Source organism: Lycium ferocissimum, chromosome 4, assembly GCF_029784015.1.
Source record: "Lycium ferocissimum isolate CSIRO_LF1 chromosome 4, AGI_CSIRO_Lferr_CH_V1, whole genome shotgun sequence".
Classification (NCBI taxonomy): domain Eukaryota; kingdom Viridiplantae; phylum Streptophyta; class Magnoliopsida; order Solanales; family Solanaceae; genus Lycium; species Lycium ferocissimum.
In genome coordinates, this window is record NC_081345.1 from 41,810,998 (window position 1) to 41,824,815 (window position 13,818).

The 13,818-nt window shown below is 34.0% G+C and overlaps 1 protein-coding gene across 1 annotated transcript; it reads right to left on the bottom strand.

Moving 5' to 3' along the window:
* Positions 1-3,465: 3,465 nt before the first annotated feature.
* On the bottom strand, positions 3,466-7,163 carry LOC132053027 (GDSL esterase/lipase At4g28780-like). The gene is made up of 5 exons (XM_059444809.1): positions 6,839-7,163; positions 6,187-6,314; positions 5,512-5,754; positions 4,565-4,817; positions 3,466-3,838 (listed from the first exon to the last, which is right to left on the bottom strand). The coding sequence occupies exons 1-5, from the start codon at positions 7,080-7,082 to the stop codon at positions 3,609-3,611; spliced, it is 1,098 nt and encodes a 365-aa protein (XP_059300792.1). The 5' UTR covers positions 7,083-7,163; the 3' UTR covers positions 3,466-3,608.
* Between the last annotated feature and the right edge of the window lie 6,655 nt (positions 7,164-13,818).

A 13,818-nucleotide genomic window follows, 5' to 3' on the forward strand; every position in this document is an offset into this window, starting at 1 on the left:
TCATATTTATGTGAAGGCCCCGCTCAAAGATCATTGTTGAAAGTCAGTGTGACTAACCCGGGCACAATGTAAGAGGCACCACCTATATTTGCCTTTCTTTAAAGGAATTTCGATAAAGCCTAGCAAAATGCTCAGGCGCCCGACATTCATTTTTCCAGTGGCCTTTCATACCACAACGATGACAGTTGCCTCTAGAATGATTGCTCTGAGAACCCATATTGTTCTCCCTTTTCTGGTGACCACCACCACGACGATTATTATATCGTCCCTTGCCCTTGCCACGCCCACGCACATTATTATGGCCCCGATTATTATTATTTTGTCTTCTTTCAGGCTGGCCATTTACCGCTACCACATTCGCTTCTGGGAATGGAGCAGTTCCTGGGGGACGGGCTTCATGATTTTTCAACAGAAGGGTGTTATGTTGCTCAGCCACAAGGAGGCATGAGATCAAATCAGAATGTTTTTTAAATCCCCTTTCAAGATTGCCGCCGTAGTACCAAATTAGAGGCATGAAATGTCGAAAGAGTCTTTTCCAACATATCCTCATCTTTACATTTTCCCCGCATAATTTTAATTGGGAAGTAATTCTACATACAACAGAAGTTATAATCACATGCTTTAAAATCCCGTAACCGTAAGTGAATCCACTCATAACGAGCTCCCTCGGCAATACCGTTGCCTTAAGGTGGTCATACCTTTCCTTCAAACTCGTCCACAATTCAAGTGGATCTTTCTTTGTCAAATATTCGGCCTTCAAACCTTCATCGCATGATGACGAAGGAAGATCATAGCTTTTGCTTTGTCCTGGCTCGAAGCTGCATTACCCTGGGTAATAGTGACACCAAGACCTTTAGCGTCTAGGTGAATTTCAGCATCGAGCACCCATGACAGGTAATTCTTTCCAGTGATGTCAAGTGCCACAAACTCAAGTTTTGATAAATTCGACATAGTGAAGCTATCATAGAAGATAAATAAATTAGAGATAATAAAATAACACAATCTCAAAACAATATCTTTATTTCCATAAGCCAATAACCCTTTTTTTTTTTTTCAAACAGTAGCATAAGGTTCCATGGAATATTATACTTGCTAAAAGAAAGTCACATATAATATTTGTATAAATATACGAAACATGTTAAACTAAAATAATAAAAAAGCAAATGTAAGGATTAGAGAAGATAATTTCTTTCCGTCAATTATTAAATCTACTGTATCATTTTTTTTTTTTGTATCTATTAAAAGTAAATGGATGTAGCACATACCTTAATAAGATTTAACTTAATAGAGATAAGTGTTTGGTTAGAATCTCGTGCTGATAACGTGTTATGAATTAATAGCGATATAGCAAAAACACAATTAACAAAGCTTTAAAATATAAAGAGAAAGGGAGTAATGGTAGAAGCAAATAAGAAAGCTGCCTTTTGTTTCTTTCAATTGTGTGTCACCTTTCCATCGAATACAATGCAATTTATAGGACAAAAAGTAAAGTAGGTAACTTGTACACAACATCAAAGAATAAGGGATATGGGTTGTCCTGAACAACATGGGCATCCATTCTCTTACTACTATTTACTTTGGCTATTTACAACATTAACATCCTTTATTCGTTAGATTTGATGAAAACAGTAAAAAATGAACTTTAAAGTGAAAAATAAACTTGAAAGTGAAAGGACTTTTATTTCGATGAACTAATCATACTACAAACCCACAATATATAAACAAGTAAAAATATATCGGGACGCTTGAGAAAATCATGTAGGATGTCTGAGAGAATCATGTTGAACGTTTGAACTCGGGAAAAAAATGAGGAAGTGGACGGCCTAGTAGAAGCAATGTTTGAATTGAATGGCAGGAAGCAAGTATTTGAGGAAAGTGGCACAACAGGTAATGTTGGAAATAGTGAATGTGATATCTTCAATATATATATATATATATATATATATATATATATATATATATATATATATATATATATATATATATATATATATATATATATATATAAGTATCTAGATTATGACTCTCTCGAACATTGATTATAACTTTTTATTTCATAAAATAGGTTGTCGAGGGTATACCGGAAACAATCTCCTACCTTACAAAGGTAGGAAAAAGGTTTGCGTCCATCCTACCCTTCCCTTCCCAGACTCTATTCTTTATACACTATATATGTTGTTGTTGTTGTATTTCATATAACGGGTTCTTAATTTTATTCTAGCCATTAGCCCAAAATGATCATTATTTGGTCATTAAAATATTCTTATCTTGCCTTACCTATAGATACATGTCCATTTGTCATGTGAAGATACACCTTATTTTTTCTTTTAATTTGTGAGATACATAATATAACATAAATATTCTTCTTTCATTCGCTGAGTTTTTACTATAATTTTTATTGTTTCTACTTGAAATTTATACTAAATGAGCCTGTTGAATTCTAAAGAATACGTCTTTGCTAATGTAATATTATACTTCTTTAACATGCCTGAAGCTACGAGAATTTTCTTCCGTAGGATTTACAACATCAAATACGATAGTGTCAAATGACATCAACATCCCATATCATAGATATTAGACAAAAACACATCACATATCCCTTTTATCACTCATCATATATATATATATCAGTGTTTTAAAAGGCCTTTTCGGGGCGAGCCTCGGGGCGGGGCGTATCAAAAATGCCCTGGGGCGATGGTTCGAGGCGAAAGTCTCAAAAGGAGTACGCCCAACAATTTGGGAGTACGTCTGAGCGTTTGGGGCGAGTTTTTTTTGTTGGGGCATAAGCCCAGAAAACTTCTTCAAATTAAAACAAAATTTGTTAAATAAGTCCTCAATATAATGCCCAAATTCTCAAAAGTCAACTAGTAATTACTCAAATATTTTAAAAAGGAACCGAAACATTAAATTTAAAAGTCACGACTTTTTTTTATTGCTAGAATACCTAATATATGTTCTTTTCCAATTATTTGTCTTGTCTTCTACTATCTCAAAAAAGTAACGAGCAGTCACTTGTGCTTGTAAGTAGCGTATAATAGATTGTTCTAATTAGTTTTTTTTGTGGGGATGGAGCATATATTTATAGTTTAGGCCCGGGAAACAAAGAAAAGATGTGTACGAACGAGATATCCAGCAACAATAAGAAGGAAAAGGATTGAATAGAGGAACTCCCGAGCATTTGGCGATCTCAGATGTGTCGATATCAATGGTGACTCATTATTTCGATGAATCATTTCTTCGGTATGAAGTAGAAGAACCCAGATTCCAAATGAACAAATTCAAACTTGAAAAGGATGGAGCATATATTTATAGTTTTCTCCAAATTATAACGCTATTTTACCTATTTAAAAGTATTTATTATAATTATATCCATTTATGAAATACTAAAAATTAAAGTCCCATGAGGCTTACGCCCCGTACGCCTCACTAAGGCAGACGTAAAACACCTCGCCTTACGCCCCCGCCTTTTAAAACACTGATATATATATTTCATTATATAACAAAATTACAGTAATAAATATAATACAGTTGCATTTAACTAGCTAGCAACTTTAAAACATAAAATTGAAAGAACAACCTCAAAAAAGAGGAGTAATATATAATTGGAACTACAGAGAGTCGATAGCCATAATGGTGCTCAAGTTCATTGGTGTCATGTACTTGTTGGAACCAGTAAAAATTGTTTGGACAATGAGTTTATTGGCACGTTCTGATGGATGGAAAGGATCCCAAAATGCATATATATCTCTGTTTGGGCATATATTTGAAGCAGCTGTGCAAATGCCAACTCCATTATATGGCCCTTGTCCACAACATGCTATCTTTGATGTAACAAAACCTGTTAATTAATTTTGACATAAAGTTTATTGGTTAGTCAATTTAGTTAAAGTAATGGTGCTCCCTTCATTCATTTGAAGCTAAATTGAAAGAGTTTAACTCGTATATAAAGACATTGTAGAGAAATTTTTACACTCTATTGTAGTTTATAACAAAAAATAAGTTCTGGTAATCGTCTGTAACAAGAGTTAGTTAACTTCTTCATACTGACATCATTAAAAAAAAAAAATAAAAAAAAAAAAAAAGACTATCAGGTCACAAAACAAAACTTCGGGTAATCGTCTATAACAAGTTAGACTATAGGTAATTAACCAATTAAAACATGTTGAAATACACTAATAATATAAGAATATTTTATGCAGTCATGTATATATGATTAAAATTGTATTATAAACTGACGATGTGTTTTTTTAAAATTATCAATGTAGTTTAATATGCTATAGTATGTTGTTTACTCTATTTTCCAAGTAACAATTTTGTAGTTGTTACATCTAACAAAATATTATTACCGTCAAAGGCTTTGGTGGTGTGGGAAGTACCCCATCCTAAAACCAGAGATTTAGGGATCAAAACTTTTAGAAATTGAAATCGCCTTTGATAAAGAGCCCCACAAAGCGAAACTTTCCGGCACAAAATGAAAATTATCGGGCTTCAAAAGGGATACCAGATACCGTGGGTGCAGACACTTAAACTTAATTTTAGAAACAATTACTAAAAGATTTCATACCAAAAGCTTGGGGATTTTTGATGAAGTCATTTTGCATCTCCACAGCATTTGCGGCTACAAAGACATCAGAGCCAAGTTCTTGATTGAGACCTTGAATCATTTGGACAAGGAGAGGGTTGAAAATAGCTGAAGCTCTTTGAGGCTCCTCAGCACATTCCCCATTAGTGCTCCTTGCGGCTAGACTAGATGGCACACAACCTAATGGACCAGACCCTGTCACCAAAACTCTTCTAGCTCCCAAATCATACAGCTTCTGCAAACAATTCCATATATTTAATTCTAGCTGTTACTCAAAGCTTATAACAAGCTTTGTTTTGTAAGTACATAGAGGTGGCAAGTAAGCATATTAGATCAAACTTGATTAGGTTAATTAAAGCAGGACGTGATCTAATCCGTCCAAAGTTTGCTTAGGTCAAATGAGTCGGATCAAGATGAGTCAAATAAATGATCGTAACATAACCTCTCCAACATAATCATTCCTAGTTTTGAATATATAGTTTGGGGTTGCATTTTGAGTGGTTTTGACCTAATAATTTGATCAGTCGTTTATAAACTAAACCTGCTGAACAAGTCAACAAACAAATTTAGTTTTGTAGACAAGTTCTTAAATCTTGCTTGAGTCTACATTAATTTAACAATTAAGTTATATACACGACAAGTGTAAATTTTTTTTACATCATCGGGTTATTTTTACTGTTATAGCAAGAAACATGTTTTATTTTCAAGATTACAAATTTCATATTTTAAGGAGACCTACCTGTAGATATCCTTTAGGTGACAATTGATAATGTAAATTTTACATTGACAACGAATATAACTTAAGCTCTTAATTTAATCTAAGGACGTCGTTTCCCAATGACTAATAAAACACTTGATTTTTTTTCTTCTTGACAACTTCTACACTGACTACACATGCAATCACGGAGAACAAGAGATGTATACATTACCATCAAGATCTTGCGGTACTCGGAGATGATATAAACAGAGAAATCTTGAAGATTGTACTGAAGTCGTCTTAGAGTAACTGGTGTGAGAAAATAGTTGTTGACATAGTCATTGCCTCCCAAAGTAATGAGAACAAGTGCTCCGTTAACTAGCCGCTCTGTTTGTTCTTCTCCTATAAGAGCACTCACTCGTTCCTGGTACTGCTGGAAGTTCTGTATTTGCTGTGATATTCTTATTATGTTTGCCTACCACAAAACAACAACAATATAATTCAAGTTTTATACATGGATCATGTACTTACGTAATGGACTACTTATAAGGTAATTACGAGTAATTTAATAAAAAAAATGACTTACTTGCTATCTCATGTTAAACTATTATGATAATGTAAAAGATCTTTACAGTGCTGTCAATATAGAAATTTAAGCAAAACCAAATTCACTAGTTAGTCCAACCAGTGAGTATATATGTACAAAAAATTAATTTGACAAGGTAAAATTGCAGATAAGTTCTTGTTATAAGCATATAATTAACAATAACCTAATAGAAACGGTAACTGAACAATCTAAACTACTTCTACTATAATGGGCTAAAATCCATTGATCCCGCAAAATATTTACACTTCTTAAGTCCACAAAATAGATGTAAAGAAGTAAACACAAAAAAATTGTACTTACAAACTGAATTCCAGTATCGTTAAGAATTCCAATTCCAGCAGAAGCAAAATTTGCTCCAACGAGCAACTTATCTCCAGTAAGCTCAGGGTCCAAGTAAGGCAATGTTGGCTCAGCACCAAGCTTTTGGCCTGTCCATATACATTGTCATTAACCGGAAATTAAACAAGATTCAAATGATTTAAGTTATGGAAATAACATTTACTGATCACTTTTTGATCCTGTCTTTGAAAATTAGTCACTGTCATTGAATTTTAAATTCCACGACAATGATTTTTTCTATTAAAGAGCTGAAAAATGACTATTTGTGAATGTTACCGCTTAAGTTCCTTATCAAGGCAACTATAAGATTTAAAGTCAATGAATTCAAAAATAAGCCTAATCTTTACATATAAGCACAAAATTTTGGGACATATGCACAAGTGACCTTTGTTGAGGCCCCTATTTAAATGATATCCTCATTACCCAACGTGCTAAATTTAAGAGTAGACCCAAAAAAGGCCAAATAGTGCAAGTAACCCTAATTTTTTTCTTTGTATCCATACTTATGATCCGAAACGAAAGCAATTGGTTCAGATAAACTCAATATTGAACCAACTCTAGATCCACCTCTGATAGACGGAGAAAGAGATGGAAAAATAGTTATAACTCTTACTTATAAGATCAGGTATGTTGAAGCCATTGGAAAAACGGCCAGTAGGACGATGAGTAGGATAATCAATCCCATAAGGTGGAGAATCAGCCCTTGCTGAAGTTAGTAAATAATTGTTGTTGCCATTGTCAACAAGGGAGTCACCAAATACAAAGAAAGCTCGAGGAGCACCCTCAGTACAAATTACAAATGTTCCAATAAACACTACTAGGAAAATACTAGTACTAGCAAAAAATGGACTAGACATATTGAACTAGCAATATTAGTAGCTAGCTAGAAAGGGTACTACTCTTTTCTTGATCTATGTATGTTTGGTAGTATAAATGGTAAAGTGATGAGGCATTTGTTTATATAGGAAAGGGGACTATGGATTAGTATTCTTGGTAGGTTGGATTGTATTAAATGGGCGGCCTCCCAAAAGCGTTAAAGTGAGTAAAAAAGGGGTCAACTTGGCATTAGAACTAGATTTTTTTCTACAAGTTGCCTTTGTAAGGATTGGGTTAGGATGTTATGCTATACGTGCTTCAAGTTAAGCCGTTCATCCATGCAGCTACCATAGACATTATGTTGGTTAATACTTTATCAAGCAGAAGGATTTAGAGTGGGTTCAATGAGTTGATCAACCGAACAAGATCATAGACTCAATCCTTAACGTCAAAGTTAGAAATTTATACAAAAGAAAGTAAAAAATGTCACATTTGAAATTGAAGCTGTCGCGTAAAGAAACGTTCGAACCCCTTTTGTCATTGTACCATGTCAAGAGGGTACAACGCTTCATATACAATTTAAAAAGCTTAGTTTTGCCCTCCCTTGGGTCTAGCGCAGCTCCCAGACTCACACCCGGAGCAGAGCTATATATGTGATTGAAGGGGTTCAAATAATTCGCTTCATTGGAAAATTATGCTATGCAAACAAAGTAAAATATAAAAAATTTAGCGTAACAGAAAAGTGACTTAAAAATTGTTCTACGTTGTAAGTGCAAATCTCAGGTGTGACACTCTTGCATTTATTTTCAATCCCCTGCAGACTGGTCAACTGAAAAACTTCTCTCTTTTCTTCTCAATGGAAGGCTTGAAAGCCTTGTTGTTTTGACTGATCTGCATTTAAGTGGACTAGTAATGGGCAATGCTCTCAGTCCAATTTCAGTGACTCGTGCAAGTTTCAGCATTATAACATTCAGGGTAGATTCAGATGAATGTTGCAACTTCATTCACAATAGTGAAGGCTATTAGATAATCACTTAATTCTGGTTCTACTTCGTAATAAATGAATGGTAGGAGTAGTTCTTAATCTAGTTAACAAAATTTTAGCAATAGAGCACAGAGCAAGTGCTAGACAGCTGCTGACAGGTCAGTACAGATCAGATTGAATTTAAGGCCTTTCATTCAGTGTAACTGTGATCAGCTCAGTGTACGAAAATTGATAGTAGGGGACACTTGAGAAACGGTTGATTGGACTAGGGTGTACAAAGTAAACCGATAAATCTCACCAAATCGATAAAACGAGAAAAAAATTCAATTAGTGATTTGGTTTGATTTAATTTGGTATTAAAAAAATAATATAAAAAAACCGATCATAATTGGTTTGGTTTGGTTTTAGCTAAAAAAAGTCAAACCAATCTGACATTACATGTATTCAATTTTTAAAATATTTTATACATAAAAATATTTATTAGTAACGTAATTTATAAATATTTCTTAAATTTTTTCGTAGTTTTTTCGTTTTACATATTATTTAAAGCTTGAACTTAGAATTTTAAATGTCAATAAATTTTATATCCCATGGATGTTAATGTCACACCCCAACTTTTGATAGGCGTGATGGGACCCGACCCTTACTTGTGCAAAAGCCCGAACCCGGTTCTCGTTATACTCATAATCTTCTGGACTCTTAAATCATGAAATGAGTGCATAATGAAAGCTTTTCAAAAAACATGTTTTTCGTCTTTCTCAAATCAAGTAAAATCGTAAACATATGAAATTTGTAACATAATGCATAATGATACATCGGCACGCAGCCGCTTACAAGACCGACATGTTATATACGTGACTCCGTGCCAAAGTCTCTAACATAAATCAAGATACCATAACATAGATACTCCGACTCGGCAACACTCCGAAGGAAATGGAGCTCGCCCGTCCGGTGGAACATCTTCTTACACTAATATCCCTCTACTCGTCCGTATACACTCGCGTGGCATGAAACGCGTCCTCCACGAAGGGACGTACGTTTAATAATGTGCGAGTATGTAAGGCATGAATAACAACATAATATAGATACGGAAGGTAACATGGAATAAGAGAGATAACTTGTACATCTGGATGCCTCATAAGGCGGATGTCATGCATGCTCAGCTTTTAAAAAAAAACTTTTTATACATATACATAGTACCATGCCGGCCATTAAGGCTCGGTGTCATCATATATAGTATCATGCCCGGCCATTGAGGCTCGGTGTTATTATCATTAGCCCGCGTCCGGGAGCCTCCCGCGTCCGGGGCAATATCATAACATGCCCACTGCAGTGGTGTGCACATCTACGTGCCATGCCCGGCCGACTATAGCGCGGCGCGGTGTGAGAAAATACATACATATATATAAAGCATGCATGAGAGCCCAATCAAAAGCCACAATTATATCGGAGTGACGTAAGGTCGGTAGCCTCCGATTATATTATGGAATAATCATCATCGCTCTATCTCGCATGAAGGAACGATTATTATAAGGCGAGATCAACAACAATGAATAAAATCTAGAAAATCATGAAATAATCTCAATAATCTCATAATAGTATTAACATCATAAGCTTTGGAATTTCTAGAATTAAAATCATCATCATAGAAACATTCTCATCTTTAACATCGTCATTCATATTGTAAAAACATGTCCGTTGTTGTTGTCATAAAAGCTTATAGAATCATAAATCTTTGACTCAGAAATTTTGGAAAATATATTTATGGGTTATCAAGAAAGAAGTCATGCCTTTGAATCATGAACTCTATGAATCATGAATTTCTAACTTTTGAGAATAAAAATATTTTTGGAAAACATTTATGGATTCACGTAAAGGGATCATGGGACATTTGAAAAACACCTATTGGATTCATAAGAAAGGAATCATGCCTTTAGAAGAAAGGGACTAGCCTTAACATACCTGTTCAACTCCGACTATCCACACTTATTCGTCGAATTCGCGAGTCTACATTTAAGAAGGGATTCACACTATCATTAGACTCATCATAGTATACTTATACTAAACTTTCAAGTCAAACTACTCTATACTCGAAAATCGGCATCTCCCCTATTTATATGCACAGCCCGAATTCTCAATACCAACAATCAACAACCAATAACAACAAAAACAACAACAACAACCTCATTACTACCAAAATATTCCATCAAATACACCATATGATATTTTCTCCAACTCCTCCACAAATGAATTCGCTACATAATTATTCCATAAATTTATCTCCGTAAATAAGCCTTAAATGATACCAAAAGAGAAAGATTCATACCTTACTTCCGCTAATACCGCGATATCTCCAATACTTGCCTTACTCCCAACCACAAATTCACCGCAACACAATAGTATAATCGTAACTATCGCGGCGGAACCCGAATCCGAAGATTTTTACTTAACTCGCGTTGAAATTTAATGGAGGGAAGGTTGGAGAATTCTCTAAATTTTTGGGAAATATTTTTGGGCTGATTTCTTGGCTGAAAATGAGGGTTAAACCCTTTATATAGTTGCTCAAGAAGTCAACATGCGATTTGTTCACCGACTTCCGTATGCTTGGGATCGTTTATCCGCGGAAATTATTTCGACACCTAAAACTTTATACCGGGATCTCTTTATTTGCATACTTGGATATGTCCAAAACTCCATACAGTCCGTAAGTTATTCAACATCCCAAACTACATTGAAACTTATTTTTTTTTTTTTTTTTTTCGATTCGTTTAACCTCCAACTTCGCGGCACTTACTTATCACTTGTTGAACATAACATAAACACTTATAACTTCAAACATAATCCTGTCCTTTGAGCTTATGTGACTAACCTATGATACAACTTAACACACGAGAATACGGGATGTAACAGTTAATAACTCAAATAAAGTCCAAACCGAAATCAATTCAACATTAATGCTAACAAAAGAAGTTCACTTCTATCACTAGAAATGACAATAATGTTGGATTTCTATTTCTTTAGTTCTGCATAATTGGTTTAGAGAGTGAAAATACATAACCTAATTTTTTTTCTTTGTCATGTAATTAATATTTGTTAATTGTACGTATTGTAGCATGACTTAGTATTTTTAGATTGTGGTGTCATCACTCATCTCACATGTTGTGTTATTTTCTTATGAAACACCTTAATTATATAGTTGTATCTTACTATAACTAAAGAAATATTTGAAATAAAAGTTATATGTTTGATGACTTTTCCGGAAAAAACCCTGAAAACCCCTGAGAAAATCCGAAGTTGAAAAACTCGAATTTTGTTGGTTTGATTTGGTTTATGAATCTAAAAACCCGATGCAATTGGTTTGGTTTAATTGATGTTTAAAAAATCTGAACCAATCCAATCCATGTACACCCCTAATTGGGACAGTTGAAAATAAGTATATAGCCTATTCATCCTGTCGCTGTTTAGCAGTTGAGGCTATGGCCACACTCAATTCAGAAGAGTCAATATGACTATTGAGTTTTCGTTGCACCAAAGAAGTAATCTTAGTGGTCAATGAAGTTATACACATTAGCAATTTGCTGCAATTTTCTCTGTCTTAATTTGTTCGGAGTTATACACTTTAGCAATTTGCTGCAATTTTCTCTGTCTTAATTTGTTCTTTTAGGCAAAATTAGCAAATCAGCTTCAGCAAATAAGAGACCTGGCCGACAGGACACAAATGTCTTAGAGACAAGCAAAATTCATTGGCTCCTTTTGGAAAATGATACCGAAAGGTGACATTAATCTACTTAATTGCCAATCATTTAATTAAAAATGATTGATTGCTCAGTAAGTGTACTGCTAGCTGCCTCTTAATTATGGTCCACCAGTCACCACCAAATATCACGGTGAGGTGATAAGTGCCCCTCTTCTTAATTAGGCGTGCTCGAGTTTTGAATATATAATTGCCTTTCATAAGTAGTATTTTAACCATAAAGTGAGAATTTACGGTATGAATCCTGATTACTTGGAACTAAGAATAGATATCAAATACCGAGTGAACAAGCAAAAACGGTTACAGTCTACCAGTCAAAGATGATCACCTTCCGACATAGCCAAATTCAAGATTTTAAGTTAGTATGGGTGAATATTACTCTTATTGCACTACTATTTCTGTGTGATCTAATAGATTCAACATATTTGCCTTACGGAAATAAAGAGTGTTGGTTGAATTAATCAGCCAAAAGTGTAATTGCAGTGCCATCAGAGGCAGAGACACCATTCTACGATGCATGCATGTCATATGGCATAAGATGTCTAAGCTGCAGGTAAGTTGAGTAATTGAGTTATAATAATATGCCAACTATGTTTATAACGGAGCGAAGTTATAGGCGCAAGGGATTCATCTGAATCAGATGAATCCCCTTTGACAGGAAATTCTACCGTATATAAAAGATCATATTATATATATATATATATATATATATATATATATATATGTGTGTGTGTGTGTTATTTCCTCCTGATAAAAAAGAATTTGACTAAATTGCCTCTAACTAAATAAGTATTGAGATTTGATCACACAGCATTTAATATGGGCAAGTCTGGAAAAATAAGATTAATTCTTTTTTAATTTGATAAGTGAACACTCTTTTTGACTCCAAAAAAAAGCTAAGTGGATACTCTTTTTAGTCCGGAAGAAGTATTAGATGAAACTCCTTGTCTACTTCGTCTTTTATTTTTTTATATTTTGAATTTATTTAGTGAAATTCCGATTCAAACACTTCTATTTGAGTGTAACAATGACGGTGTCTTTGATATAGGCTCAAAAGTTACAAACATTGGCCACATTGTCCAGTGACAGAAGTCAAAGACAGGTGTTGGGCAACGTAGAAGCACTGCCTGCAACTGCACGTGAAGAAGCCCCACAAAGCAACAGGTTAGTTGATCTGTATTTCTGATTCATTTATTGAACGTTTGCTTTTGCGGCCATTTAATTCTTTTTCCCCACCGACTCTCTGTTTATTCGACCCTGTCAAACTATACTGTCAGTGCACTTGGATATTCCAGTTTTAAATAGCACTAGTACACTAAATTTGTAAGCACTAACGTACAGTGTTGTAACATTTTATCCCCTTACCATCCATGTTTTAAAAGGCGGGAACGTGAGGCGGAGCGTTTAACTTAGCACGGAGCGAGCTTTGAGGCATGGGGCGTAAGCCTCATGAATCTTTAACATTTTAATTTATAATGTAGTAAAATAGTATAATAACACAAATTTATTAAAAAAACACATTAATAGTTTTAAAAAAGTAAAAACATGATTAAAATAACTCATAGAAAACAAAATATCTAACATAATATTCCAAATATAAAAAATGCAATGATATAAAAGCTATAATGAAATGCAATTAACTCTAACATCTTAACTTTCAAACAAAAAAGAGTCACAATTTCTTAAATATATTACTACCATACTATGCTATTTATCTCCTAAAAGAAAATAATCAATAAACTTTATTAATGTTATAATTAAAACATTACTCCTTTCTAGAAACAAAATTACATTCGAACAACGAAATAATAAAATATGATAATTTTGAGACATAGGAAAAAAGACATGAAGACCAATGATAATGATAAGTGAACATCTAAAATCCGGCTATATATTTTAAAAGAAATATTAAGTGATATTCACCCTCAGGGTGTTCTCAAATAGTAAATATATAATACTACGGCTTGTTATTTGAGATACTTTCAATCTTCTTATTTTTATAGATAAAAAAACTATTAGAAATCATTCATTTATTAAA

Coding starts and splice junctions, on each gene's coding strand:
- LOC132053027 (XM_059444809.1), bottom strand. CDS start 7,082: ATGTCTAGTCCATTTTTTGCTAGTACTAGTATTTTCCTAGTAGTGTTT. Junction 6,315..6,838: donor CAACATACCTGATCTTATAA/GTAAGAGTTATA, acceptor GTATATGGACAG/GCCAAAAGCTTGGTGCTGAG. Junction 3,839..4,564: donor CAAAAATCCCCAAGCTTTTG/GTATGAAATCTT, acceptor ATTAATTAACAG/GTTTTGTTACATCAAAGATA.